The sequence below is a fragment of the Aythya ferina genome (assembly GCF_964211825.1).
Source record: "Aythya ferina genome assembly, chromosome: 34".
NCBI lineage: Eukaryota > Metazoa > Chordata > Aves > Anseriformes > Anatidae > Aythya > Aythya ferina.
This window is the reverse complement of record NC_140331.1, coordinates 1,141,927-1,155,629: the sequence shown is the minus strand read 5'-3', so window position 1 is coordinate 1,155,629 and position 13,703 is coordinate 1,141,927. Positions and strand designations below refer to the sequence as shown.

The 13,703-nt window shown below is 64.4% G+C and overlaps 1 protein-coding gene across 1 annotated transcript in view; it reads right to left on the bottom strand.

The window, feature by feature from the left end:
* Positions 1-13,703, bottom strand: part of POLR2A (RNA polymerase II subunit A) — a 42,974-nt gene that overhangs the window by 1,522 nt on the left and 27,749 nt on the right. The window contains exons 18-28 of the mRNA XM_084501856.1: positions 13,085-13,190; positions 11,316-11,521; positions 9,548-9,772; positions 7,498-7,744; positions 6,248-6,348; positions 6,053-6,157; positions 4,703-4,885; positions 3,367-3,570; positions 1,767-1,953; positions 623-736; positions 58-207 (exon numbers count right to left, since the gene is read on the bottom strand). Of these exons, the coding sequence (XP_084357982.1) occupies positions 58-207; positions 623-736; positions 1,767-1,953; positions 3,367-3,570; positions 4,703-4,885; positions 6,053-6,157; positions 6,248-6,348; positions 7,498-7,744; positions 9,548-9,772; positions 11,316-11,521; positions 13,085-13,190 (1,828 nt within the window). The remainder of the gene's footprint in view (positions 1-57; positions 208-622; positions 737-1,766; positions 1,954-3,366; positions 3,571-4,702; positions 4,886-6,052; positions 6,158-6,247; positions 6,349-7,497; positions 7,745-9,547; positions 9,773-11,315; positions 11,522-13,084; positions 13,191-13,703) is intronic.

Here is a 13,703-nt window from a genome sequence, read left to right as displayed (position 1 = left end):
GGAGCCCCGGGGGGGTGGGGGGGTCCCACGGTCCCCCCCGGGGCGGGGGGCACTCACCTGGGGAGGGGATGTAGGGGCTGGAGGGGCCCGGGGAGCCCGGGGAGCCGGGGGTGGGCGACCAGGCGGGCGAGTAGCCGGGGCTGAAGCCGCTGGCGTCCGAGGCGGCGCTGGGGGAGAAGCCGGCCCCCCCGGGGGTCATCCCGCTTCCTGGGGGGCACAGACAGGGGTGAGAGGGGTGGGGGGGGGGGGGAGCACCCCGGGGGGGCGCAGAGCCCCGTGCCCCCCTCCCGAGGCACCCCAGGGACTCACAGCGGGTCCCGAAGCGCCCCACTCCCCTCGCACCCCGTCCACCCATGGAGCCCCCCACCCATTAATCCCCCCCCCCATTAACCCCCATTAACCCCAGCAGGGTCTGGAGACCCCCATTAACCCCCCCCAGACCCCAAACCCACCCCACGGCCCCCTTACAGCCCCCCAGAGCTGCCCCAGGGACCCCAAGAGCCCCCCAAGTCCCCCCCAAGTCCACCCCAGTGGCCACCAAGGGCCGTGCCCAAGCCCCCCGACCCCCCCCAACCTCCCCCCCCCAACACCCCATTACCCCCCCCAGCCCCCCGGCACCCACCGACACTGGGGGACCAAGCCCCGTAGGCGGGGGTGGCTCCCTGGTTCCAGGGGGTCATGGCGGGGGACATGGCCCCCATGGGGCTGGGCGCCGAGCCGAAGAACATTCCAGTAGCTGCAGGGGGGGGGGAAGGGGTTAAGCACAGGGGGGTCGCCCCCCTCGGGGCACGGGGTCACCCCGCAGACCCCGGGGTTTGGGGGACCCCAGCGTCCGGGTCACCCCAACCCCACTGCAAGGACCCAGATGTCTGGGACACCCCCACCCCAACCCTGGGATTCCCCCCCCTCCAGGTCCCTTGGGACCCCCGTGGCCAGGACCCCCCAACCCCAACCGAGGGGACCCCAATGTCCTGCCCCCTCACAGTCCCAACCAAGAGGACCCCAAAATCCAGGTCCCTTTGGGGCCCCCACCTCCAGGCATCCCCAACCCCAACCACAGGGACCCCGATGTCCAGGGGACCCCAATCCCAACCAAGGGGACCCCAACATCCAGGCCCCTTGGGGACCCCCATTGTCCAGGCCCCCCCAGTCCCAAACATGGGGATCCCAATGTCCAGTCCCTTGGGGACCCTGGTGTCCAGGTCACCCCAACCCCAACCAAAGGGACCCTGATGTCTGGGCCCCCCAATCCCAAACGTGGGGGCCCCAATGTCCAGGTCCCTTAGGGACCCTGATGGCTAGGACCCTCCAATCCCAACCAAGGGGACCCCAACATCCAGCTCCCTTGGGGACCCCAATGTCTGGGGCCCCCCAGTCCCAAACAAGGGGACACCAATATCTGGGTCCCTTGGGACCCCAATGTTCAGGTCACCCCATCCCAACTATGGGGACCCCAACATCCAGGTCCCTTGGGACCCCAATGTCCGGGCACCCTGAGTCCCAAACACGGGCACCCTGATGTCCAGGTGACCCCAATCCCAACCAAGGGGACCCCAACATCCACCTCCCTTTGGGACCCCATTACCTGAGCCCCCCCCCAACCCCACCATGGGACCCCCAACCCCCCGGACCCCACCCAAACCAACTCCAATCCCCCTCCCCCTCCGCCCTATCCCCATCCCCCTGGGATCCCCTGGGCCCCCTGGGGGACCCCTTTGGGGACCTTTTGGGGTCCCCCCGCCCCCCCTTTTTTTTGGGGCACTCACAGCCGCCGACGCCGAGCCCGGGGATGGCGCTGGGGATCTCCATGCCGTGCTTGCATTTCTCGGCGTCCAGCAGGAGGTCGAAGCAGCCGGTGCCGGCGGGGGCCAGCTGCCCCAGCATGATGTTCTCCGACACCCCCTTCATGGGGTCGCTCTCCCCGTGCGCCGCCGCCTCCATCAGCACGTCCACCTGAAAGACCCCCAAAAGTCAGAGCCCGGGGGGGGGCGTCCCCGTACAGGGAGTGTTTGGGGTGGGGTGCTTAAATCCGGCCCTAAAGGGGTCGGGGTGTTCCCAGCGGGGTGGCCCCGAAAGCACCGCGGTGTTTGGAAGGCCTCTGAGTAAAGGGGAGACCCCACAACAAGCCCAGCGCCCCCAAACCCACAGCCCGGGACCCCCCCAAGTTCAAGTGGGGTGCCCCCAAACTTGCCCAGGTAGCCCAAGATCCCCCCCCTGCAAGCCCAGCAGCCCCCAAAGTGGCCCAGCAGCCCCCCCCATCCCCATCCCCACCCCACAGAACCCCCAAATCCACCCCCCTCATCCCCCTTCCCACCCCGTAGGACCCCAAATTCTCCCCCCAGCCCCACTCCCACCCCACAGCCCTCCCAACACAGCCCCCAGCCCCATTCCCAGTCCCACTCCCACCCCATAGGACCCCCAACCCCCCCCATTCCCATTCCCAGCCCCATCCCTACCCCATAGGACCCCTGATCCCCTGCCCATTCCCATCCTCATCCTGTAGGACCCCCAAATCTCCCCCCATCCTCATCCCCATCCCATACAATCACCAAATCCACCCTCCCAGCCCCACTCCCACCCCATAGGACCCCTGAACCCCTCCCCATTCCCAGTCCCATCCCCACCCCATAGGACCCCCAAATCCACCACCCCCATCCCTCTTCCCACCCCATAGAACCCCCAAATCCACCCCCCTCATCCCCCTTCCCACCCCATAGGACCCCAAATTCTCCCCCCAGCCCCACTCCCACCCCACAGCCCTCCCAACACAGCCCCCAGTCCCATTCCCAGTCCCACTCCCACCCTGTAGGACCCCCAAATCCCCCCCCAGGACCCCCAAACGCCCCCCAACTCCCCCCCAGGACCCCCAACTCCCCCCCCAGCCCTGTCTCCACCCCATAGGACCCCCAAATCCACCCCCCCATCCCCATCCCGTAGAACCCTCAAATCCCCCCCTAGCCCTGTCTCTACCCCATAGAACCCCCAAATCCACCACCCTCATCCCCCTCCCCCCCATAGGACCCCCCAACTCCCCCCCCAGGACCCCCAAATCCCCCCCAAATCCCCCCCAACTCCCCCCCAGGACCCCCAAACCCCCCCCAAATTCCCCCCAGGACCCCCAAACCCCCCCCAAATTCCCCCCAGGACCCCCAAATCCCCCCCCAGGACCCCCAGCTCCCCCCCCAGGACCCCCAAACCCCCCCCAACTCCCCTCCCAGGACCCCCAAACCCCCCCCAAACCCCCCCCAGGACCCCCAAACCCCCCCCAAACCCCTCCCAGGACCCCCAAACCCCCCCCAAACCCCTCCAAGGACCCCCAACTCCCCCCCAACCCCCCCCCAGGACCCCCAACCCCCCCCCGCGCACCGTCTCCTCGAAGGAGCACTTCATGAGGGGCCCGGTGTCCTGGCGGTTGACGCCGTGCCGGGTGATGGCCATGAGGTGCCCGCGGGAGGTCATGGTGTCGCACAGCAGCGCCAGGTGCCGGTAGTTGACGTAGGAGCCGTCGAAGGAGATGACGTGGTACAGCTCCCGCTCCAGCGCCTTGCGCACCGCCTCGATGCCCAACACCTGCAGGGCACGCACCCAAGGGTGCTCTGAGACACCCAAAGGGCTCGGCACCCACTGCTCGCAGCTCCCTGGGCACCGCCTCGGGCACCCATGGGTGCTCCAAGTCACCCTGAGGCTCCGCATCCCACTGCTCACAGCTCTCACCCAGCACTTGAGGGCACCCAAGGGTGCTCTGAGACACCCAAAGGGCTCGGCACCCCCTGCTCGCAGCTCCCTGGGCACCGCCTCGGGCACCCATGGGTGCTCTGAGACACCCAAAGGGCTCGGCACCCACTGCTCACAGCTCCCTGGGCACCGCCTCAGGCACCCATGGGTGCTCCGAGTCACCCCAAGGCTCCACATCCCCCTGCTCACAGCTCCCTGGGCACCCCGAATCACCCTGAGGCTCTCCATCGCCCTTGCTCACAGCTCCCATCCGACACTTGAGGGCACCCAAGGGTGCTCAGCCACCCAAAGGGCTCAGCACCCACTGCTCACAGCTCCCTGTGCACTGCCTCAGGCACCCACGGGTGCTCCAAGTCACCCTGAGACTCCGCATCCCACTGCTCACAGCTCCCACCCAGGACTTGAGGGCACCCAAGGGTGCTGAGCCACCCCAAAGGGCTCTGTACCCCCCTGTGCACCCATGGGTGGTCCAAGTCACCCCAACGGATCCGCACCCCCTTGCTCACAGCTCCCTGTGCACCCTTGGGTGCCCTGAGTCACCCCAAATGCTCTGCACCCCTCCCATGCACCACCCATGCACCTGTGGGGCACCCACACTCCTGGAGCCCACTGGGGCACCCATGGGTGCCCTGAATCACCCCCAAAGCCACTCCTTGCTCACAGCTCCCTGCCCAGCACCTGTGGGGCACCCAAGCTCCAGGACCCCACTGGGGCACCCATGGGTGCCCTGAATCACCCCAAAGGGGAATCAGCCCCACTCCCAGAGCCCATGGGGGCACCCATGGGTGCCCTGAATCACCCCCAAAGCCCCCCCTTGCTCACAGCTCCCTGCCCAGCACCCGCAGGTCACCCACACTCCAGGACCCCACCGGGGCACCCACGGGTGCCCCGAATCACCCCCAAAGGGGAACCACCCCCGCTCCCGGAGCCGGAGGAGCACCCACGGGTGCCGCGCCGCCCCACTCACGGTGAAGATCTCCACGATGTCGTTGGAGGTGGTGCGCACGGGGTCCACGTCCTTCTCGCTCAGCACCCGCATGAGGCTGACGCCGTCGGTCTCCAGGATCCACTCCTGCAGCGCCTTGAACTCGCCGTCCTCCGTGATGATGATGCGCTTCTTGTTGTCCGTCTGCGGCAGGTGCATGTACACCTGCGGGGGGAGGGGTCAGCGGCACCCATGGGTGCCCTCCGGGGGGCTGGGGGGCAACCCCCCGGGGGCCTCGGGGATGGGTACGGAGGGGCTGAGCCGGGGCTGCTGCGCGGAGAACTTCGGGTGCTGCTGGGATGCAGGAAGGGCAGCGGGAGGCACTGAGCACCCATGGGTGCTGCTGGGGGGCCGGGGAGCATCCCAGGTGCCCAAGAACCTTTTGGGGTCCCTATAAGCACCACCATGAGCACCCATAGGTGCTGCTGGGGACCTGGGGAGCATCCCAGGTGCCCAAGAACCTTGTATGGTTCCTATAGGAACCACCATGAGCACCCATGGGTGCTGCTGGAGACCCAGGGAACACCCAGGTGCCCAAGCACCTCATGAGGTTCCCATAAGCACCACCACAAGCACCCATGGGTGCTGCTGGGTACCTGGAGGAACATCCCAGGCACCCAGAGGAACACCCCAGGCATCCAAACACCCCATGGGGTTCCTGCAGGCACCCCACGAGCACCCATGGGTGCTCACAGGTGCCTGGAAGAACACCCTGGGCACTCAAGCACCCTGTGGGGTTCCTATAGACACCCCCATGAGCACCCATGGGTGTTCCCTGGTACCTGGAGGAACATTCCAGGCACCCAAGCACCCTGTGGGTACTGCTATGAGCACCCATAGGTGCTCCCAGGTACCCAGGGAACACTCCAGGCACCCAAACACCTTCTGGGATTCCTACAGGCACCACCACGAGCACCCATGGGTGCTCCCTGGTACGTGAAGGAACATTCCAGGCACCCAAGCACCCTGTGGGTTCCTGTGGGCACTGCTGTGAGCACCCATGGGTGCTCCCAGGTACCAAGGGAACACTCCAGGCACCCAAGCACCTTGTGGGGTTCCTACAGATGTCCCCACGAGCACCGTCAACCACCTACAAGTCCTGCTGGAGACCTCTATGCACTCATGGAGGCTTTGGGCACCCATGGGTGCTCCCCAGCCGCCCACAGCAGCACCCTGCGCCCCCACACCCCTTCGGGAGCATGTCCCAAACCTCCCAGACCCACCCCGTGGAGTCCTCCGCGCACCCCCAGTGACACAAGGGGCACCCTGGGACTCCCCTGGGGACATGAGGGGCACCCGGGGAGCACCCATGGGTGCTGCGCGGCCCCGCACCTTGCTGATCTGCTCGATGCCCTGCAGCGTCATGTCGGTCAGCATGTTGGACTCGATGCAGCGCAGGAAGACGTCGTCGTCCATCTTATCCACCACCTCCTCCTCCTGGGGGGCAGCCGGGGGGGTCACACCCTGCCCGACCCCCTGCCCCGGGCACCCAAGGGTGCTACCCCCCCCCCCCCCCCCCGCCCTGACCTCCTGCATCTTGTTCTCGTCGCTGTTCATGATGCGGATGCGCAGCACCAGCTTCTCGGCGTTGTCGTCATTGAAGATGCAGTTCAGGTCGTCCCCAAAACCTAAAAAAATTTGGGGGGGGGGAAGGGGGGTCACCACGCTGCTCCCCCTAATGCTCCCCCAAACCCCCAACGCCCCCCAATCTCCCCCCAAAATGCTACCCCAAACCCCACGTGCCCCCCCAAAAGTTGCCAAATCCCCCACAAATTGTCTCCAAATTTCCCCCAAAGCCCCCAAATCGCTCTTCAACAGCCCCCAATCTCCCCCAAATCATCCCCAAATCCCCCCGGTACTCCCAATGTCCCGGTAATCTCCCCTGATGCTCCCCAATCTCCCCTGTGTTCCCCCATAATGCTCCCCCAAAACCCCCCCAATGCTCCCCCCAAAGCCCCAACGCCCTCAGATATCCCTGTGTTCCCCCTAATGCTCCCCCAAAGTCCCAAATTGCCCCCCCAATGCCCCCTAATCTCCCCCAAAGCCCCCAAATCCCCCCGTGTTCCCCCTAATGCTCCCCCAAAGCCCCAAATCGCTCCCCCAAACGCCCCCTAATCTCCCCGTGCTTCCCGTTAACGCTCCCCCAATGCCCCCGAATCCCCCCATGTTCCCCCTAATGCTCCCCAAAGTCCCCTAACGCTCCCCCAAAGCCCCCTAATCCCCCCCAACACTCCCTATAATGCTCCTGCAAAGCCCCAAATCGCCCCTCAACGCCCCCTAATGCTCCCCCAAATCCCCCGTGTTCCCCCTAACGCTCCCCCAAAGCCCCAAATCGCTCCCCCAACACCCCCAAATCCCCCCGCGTTCCCCCTAATGCTTCCCTAATGCTCCCCCAAAGCCCCAAATCTCCCCCCACGTTCCCCCTAACGCTCCCCCAAAGCCCCAAATCACCCCCCAATCTCCCCTAATCGTCCCCCAACGCCCCCAAATCCCCCCACATTCCCCCTAATGTTCCCCCAAATCCCCCCGCGTTCCCCCTAACACTCCCCCGAAGCCCCAAATCACCCCCCACCACCCCCTAATGTTCCCCCAAAGCCCCCAAATCCCCCTGTGTTCCCCCTAACGCTCCCCCAAAGCTCCAAATCTCCCCCCCAACGCCCCCTAATCTCCCCCAAATCCCCCGTGTTCCCCCAAACGCTCCCCCAAAGCCCCAAATCTCCCCCCCAATCTCCCCAAATCGCCCCCCAAGCCCCCAAAGCACCCCCTAACGCCCCCACCGGCGTTGATCTTCTCGGCGATCTGCTCCATGGTGAGCTTGCGGTCCGTCATGTGCTTGCGGTCGAGCTCGACGCGCAGCAGCCAGGGCGAGATGCGGCTGACGTCGAAGTCGGGCATCTCGTAGTAGACGTTGACCCACTCCTGGTCCTCGGCCACCACCGTGCTCTGCGGGATGGGGTCGTAGTAGATGGCCGTGTTGGCCGTCACCTTGCGCAGCGTCGTGTGCTCCAGGCGGCACAGGATGTCCTGGGGGGGGGACAGAATCAGTGGGGGGGGTACAGGGACAGTACGGGGACAGGGTGGGGACATGGGGGTGGCACAGGATGTCCTGGGGGGCACAGGGACATGGTGGGGACATGGGGTGGCACAGGATGTCCTGGGGGGGACATGGAGTTAGCAGGGGGGGACAGGGACAAGGTGGGGATATGGGGACAGGGTGGGGACAGTGTGGGGACATGGGGATGGCACAGGATGTCCTGGGGGGGACATGGAGTTAGCAGGGGGCACGGGGACAGGGTGGGGACAGGGTGGGGACATGGGGTGGCACAGGATGTCCTGGGGGGGACACAGAATCAGTGGGAGGCAAGGGGACAGTACGGGGACAGGATGGGGACATGGGGTGGCACAGGATGTCCTGGGGGGGACACGGAATTAGTGGGGGGCACGGGGACAGGGTGGGGATATGGGGACAGGGTGGGGACAGGATCGGGGCATGAGGTGGCACTGGATGTCCTGGGGGGGACACAGAGTTAGCGGGGGGCACAAGGACAGGGTGGGGACAGGATGGGGACATGGGGTGGCACAGGATGTCCTGGGGGGGGGGACACGGAGTTAGCGGGGGGCACGGGGACAGTGTGGGGATATGGGGACAAGATGGGGATGGCACAGGATGTCCTGGGCAGTGACACGGAGTTAGTGGGGGGCACAGGGACATGGTGGGGACAGTACGGGGACATGGGGGTGGCACAGGATGTTCTGGGGAGGACATGGAGTTAGTGGGGGGCACAGGGACAGGGTGGGGACAGGATGGGGACATGGGATAGCACAGATACATGGGGACAATATGGGGACACAGGGACAGGGTGGGGACATGGGACAGCACAGGATGTCCTGGGGGGGACATGGAGTTAATGGGGGGCACGGGGACAGTGTGGGGACAGTGTGGGAACACGGGGGTGGCACAGGATGTCCTGGGGGGGGACAAAGCGTTAGCAGGGGGGCAGTACAGGGACATGGGGACAGGGTGGGGACAGTACAGGGTGTCCTGGGTGGGGGGACAGAGTCAGTGGGGGGACACAGGGACAGTACGGGGCCATGGGATGGCACGGGATGTCCTGGGGGGTTATGGGGTCAGTGGGGGTACAGCATGGGTACAATACAGGGACACAACAGGGACATGGGGACAATATGGGGACACAGGGACAATGTGGGGACGTGGGATGGGATGGGGATGGCACAAGGACACGGGGACAGCATGGGAACAATACAGGGACAGGGGGATGGGATGGGGACAAAACGGGGACGTGGGGACAGCACGAGGACACAGGGACTCTGTGGGGACACGGCAACAGTACAGGGACATGGGGATGGCACGGGGACAGGATGGGGACAATACAGGGATACAATGGGGACAGTATGGGGACATGGGGGTGGCACAGGGACAGGATGGTGACACGGAGACAGTATGGGGACATGGGGGTGGCACAGGGACAGGATGGTGACACGGAGACAGTATGGGGACATGGGGGTGGCACAGGGACACAGACAGTACAGGGATGGCAAGGGGACAGGGGGACAGCACAGGGACATGGAGATGGCACGGGGACAGTACCAGGACACGGGGATGGCACAGGGAAGGGATGGGGACACCGGGATGGGACGTGGGGACAGGATGGGGACAGGGGGATGATGAAGGGACACGGGTTGGTACAAGGAGAAGAGGTTCGGGGACTGCGGGGACACAAAACCCCGGGGCCCCCACGGGACCACGCGGCCCCGGGGTCTCCCCAGTCCCCCCAGGACCCCCCCGGGACCCCCCCAGGCCCCCACCTTGGCGCGCTCGGCGTCGCGGGCGCTCTGTCCCAGCAGGAAGACGGTGAGCGAGGGCGTCTTGGGCTTCTTGGAGATGTTGATGAGCTCCTTGAGGCGCGGCACCCCCAGCGTCACGTTCTTGGCCGACACGCCGGCGTAGTGGAAGGTGTTGAGGGTCATCTGCGTGGCCGGCTCGCCCAGCGACTGCGCCGCCAGCGCCCCCACCATCTCCCCGGGGTGTGCCTGCGGGAGGGGGATGCGTTAGGGGACCCCGAAACTGTCCCCGTGGTCCCTGATCCCGTCCCCAGTATGGACCCGGAACCATGAGATCCAACCCCAGCATCTCCCCAGGTTGTGCCTGTGGGGGTATGGCCCCAAAAAGAGACCCCAAAATCACCCCAATGGTCCCCAATCTGGTCCTGAAACCCTGAGATCCAACCCTACCATCTCCCCGGGGTGTGCCTGTGGGGGGGGGATGCGTCAGGGGACCCCAAAGCTGTCCCCGTGGTCCCTGATCCCGTCCCCAGTATGGACCTGGAACCATGAGATCCAACCCCAGCATCTCCCCAGGTTGTGCCTGTGGGGGTATGGCCCCAAAAAGAGACCCCAAAATCACCCCAATGGTCCCCAATCTGGTCCTGAAACCCTGAGATCCAACCCTACCATCTCCCCGGGGTGTGCCTGTGGGGGGGGGGATGCGTCAGGGGACCCCAAAGCTGTCCCCGTGGTCCCTGATCCCGTCCCCAGTATGGACCTGGAACCATGAGATCCAACCCCAGCATCTCCCCGGGGGGAGATGCATCAGGGGACCCCAAAGCTGCCCCTGTGGTCCCTGATCCTGTCCCCAGTCTGGTCCCCAAACCCCACAGTCTGACCCCAACATCTCCCCGGGGTGCACCTGTGGGGATATGGCCCCAAAAAGAGAGCCCGAAATCACCCCAATGGTCCCTGATTTGGTCCCAAAAACCCTGAGATCCAACCCCAGCATCTCCCCGGGGTGTGCCTGCAGGGGGGGGATGTGTTAGGGGACCCCGAAACTGTCCCCGTGGTCCCTGATCCCGTCCCCAGTCTGGTCCCAAAACCATGAGATCCAATCCCAGGTTGTGCCTGTGGGGGTATGGCCCCAAAAAGAGACCCCAAAATCACCCCAATGGTCCCCGATCTGGTCCTGAAACCCTGAGATCCAACCCCAGCATCTCCCCAGGGTGTGCCTGTGGGGGTATGGCCCCAAAAAGAGACCCCAAAACCACCCCCATGATCCCTGATCTGGTCCCCAAACCCCACTGTCTGACCCCAACATGTCCCCGGGGTGCACCTGTGGGGATATGGCCCCAAAAAGAGACCCCAAAATCACCCCAATGGTCCCTGATCTGGTCCTGAAACCCTGAGATCCAACCCCAGCATCTCCCCAGGGTGCGCCTGGGGAGATAGGGGCACCCACGGGACCCCAAAACCACCCAGACTGTCCCCGATGTGGTCCCCAACCTGGCTGAACTTGGACTCAATCTCCCCCAGCAGCCAGTCTGAGGCCTCCCCACTGAGAATGAACTCCCCGAAGACCCCCCAAAATCACCCCAAAGACCCCCAAACACCCCTGTCCTCACCCCAAACTCCTCCAAATCCCCCCCAGAGCCCCCACTCACGATGGCCTGGTTGAACTTGGACTGGCTGCTGGGTGAGATCGAGTCCAAGGTCTCCCCACTGAGACTGAACTCCCTGAAGCCGCCCCAAAATCACCCCAAAGACCCCCAAACACCCCAAATCCCCCCCAGAGCCCCCCACTCACGATGGCCTGGTTGAACTTGGACTCGATCTCGCCCAGCAGCCAGTCGAAGGCCTCCCCGCTGAGGTGGAACTCCTCGGCCATGCGGCGGCTGCAGAGCGTGGCGCGCAGGTGGATGTTGAAGAGCAGCGTGGCGTTCTCCTGCGCCTGCCGGCTCAGGGGGTCCTCCCCGTTGACGATCACCAGCTTGCGGCTCAGCTCCTTCACCCCTGACATCGAGGGGGGGTGAGGGAGCGCCCAGGACACCCCCCCGGGAGGTCCCCAGCGCCCTTCTGGGGGTCCCCAGGTGGCCGGAGAGGTGCTGGGGGCTCCCCCTCGGCAGCTTCCTGGGGGTTGGGGGGGTTCGAGTGCTCCGTGTCTGGGCTGGGAGGGCCCCAGGATGGTTTTTTGGGGGGGTCCTGAGGTCCCCAAGGCATTCCTGGGGTTACCCAAGTGTCCCAGAATCTTCCTGGGGGTCCTCAAAGTCCTTCTGTGTGTCCCCAAATTTCCCCCAAACCTTCCTGAGCGTCCCCAAGCTGATTCCTGAGGGTCTCCAAAAGACCCAAAACCTTCCTGGGGGTCCCCAGGTACCCCCAAAACCTTCCTGGGGGTCCTCAAGCTCCTTCTGAGTGTCCCTGAATGCCCCCAACAACTTCCTGGGGGTCCCCAATTACCCCCAAACCTCCCTGAGGGTCCCCCAGGCTGTTTCCTCAGGGTCTCCAAGTACCCAAAAAGCTTCCTGGGGGTCCCAAAGTGTTCCAAAATCTTCCAGGGGGTCCTCAAGGTCCTTATGTGTGTCCCCAAGTGCCCCAGAACCTCCCTGGAGGTCCCCACGCTGTTTCCTGGGGCGTCTCCAAATGCCCCCAAACCTTCCTGGGGGTCCCCAAATGCCCCAAAACCTTCCTGGGGCGTCTCCAAGCTGCTTCCTAGCAGTCTGAGTACCCAAAAACCTTCCTAGGTGTCCCCCAAGTACCCCAAAAACCTTCCTGGGTGTCCTCAAAGTCCTTCTGTGTGTCTCACAGTGCCCCAAAACCTTCCTGGGGGTCCCACAAGCTCCTTCTGTGTGTCCCAAAATTCCCCCCAAACCTTCCTGAGCGTCCCCAAGCTGATTCCTGAGGGTCTCCAAAAGACCCAAAACCTTCCTGGAGGTCGCCAGGTACCCCCAAAACCTTCCTGGGGGTCCTCAAGCTCCTTCTGAGTGTCCCTAAATGTCCCCAACAACTTCCTGGGGGGCTCCAAATGCCCCCAAACCTCCCTGGGGGTCCCCAAGTACCCCCAAAACCTTCCTGGGGCATCTCCAAGCTGCTTCCTAGCAGTCTCTGAGTACCCAAAAACCTTCCTGGGGGTCCCCCATCTACCCCAAAACCTTCCTGGGGGTCCCCAGGCTGTTTCCTGGGGGATCTCCAAGTACCCAAGAACCTTCCTAGGGGTCCTCAAGCTCCTTCTCTGTGTCCCCAGGTGCCTGAAAACCTTCCTGGAGGTCCCCAGGCTGTTTCCTGGGGGTCTCCAAATACCCCAAAACCTTCCTGGGGGTCCTCAAATTCCTTCTACGTGTCCCTAAATGCCCCCAACAACTTCCTGGGGGTCCCCAAGTGCCCCAAAACCTTACTGAGAGGGCTCCACGCTGCTTCCTAGCAGTCTCCAAGTCCCCAAACACCCCCAAACCCTCCTCCTGGGGTTCCTCCCAGCTCCTCGAGAGGGTCCCCAAATCCCCCAGCCCCTCCCTGGGGATCATGGGGGTCCCGAGACCCCCCCCCAGCACACCCATGGGGGCTCAGGGCCCCCCCACTCACCCTCCACCACCTTGACCGGGTGCAGGTCCGAGGGCAGGCGGGAGTTGATGTGGAAAATCTTCTGGGCATTCCAGATCATGCGCAGCAGGTTACAGGGGAGCACCACCTGCAACGGGGGGCGGCACCCCAAAAACAGACATCAGCACCCCAAAAACCAGCTCAGTGTCCCCCCAAACCAGGTATCAGCTCCCCCTCCCAAAAAACAGAGCCACAGAGATGCCTGAACCCCAAAAAGTGGGGGTCAGCCCCCTGAAATGGGGAGCCCAGTTCCAGGGGACAGCTCCCATCGAAGCACCCCCCTGCGGGAGCACCCCAAAATCTGGGTGCTGGCAGCTCAATGCCCCCAATTTGGGGGGATTTTGGAACAGCAACCCCAAATCTGGGGGGCATGGAGAGAGTCAGCACCACCAGGAGCTTCTCCTTACCCCAAAATAAGAGGTGCTGGCTCCCCCCTGCCCCTAAAATGCACAGATTGTGCCCAAATATGGACGAGCACCCTAAAACAGGTGCTTAAACTGCACAAAGGGTCCGTGGGCTGTGGCTGCACCCCAAAAAGAGGATGAGGAGCAGGAGTGGAACGGTAACCCCAAATCAGGGGGGCACAGACAGGGTCAGGCTC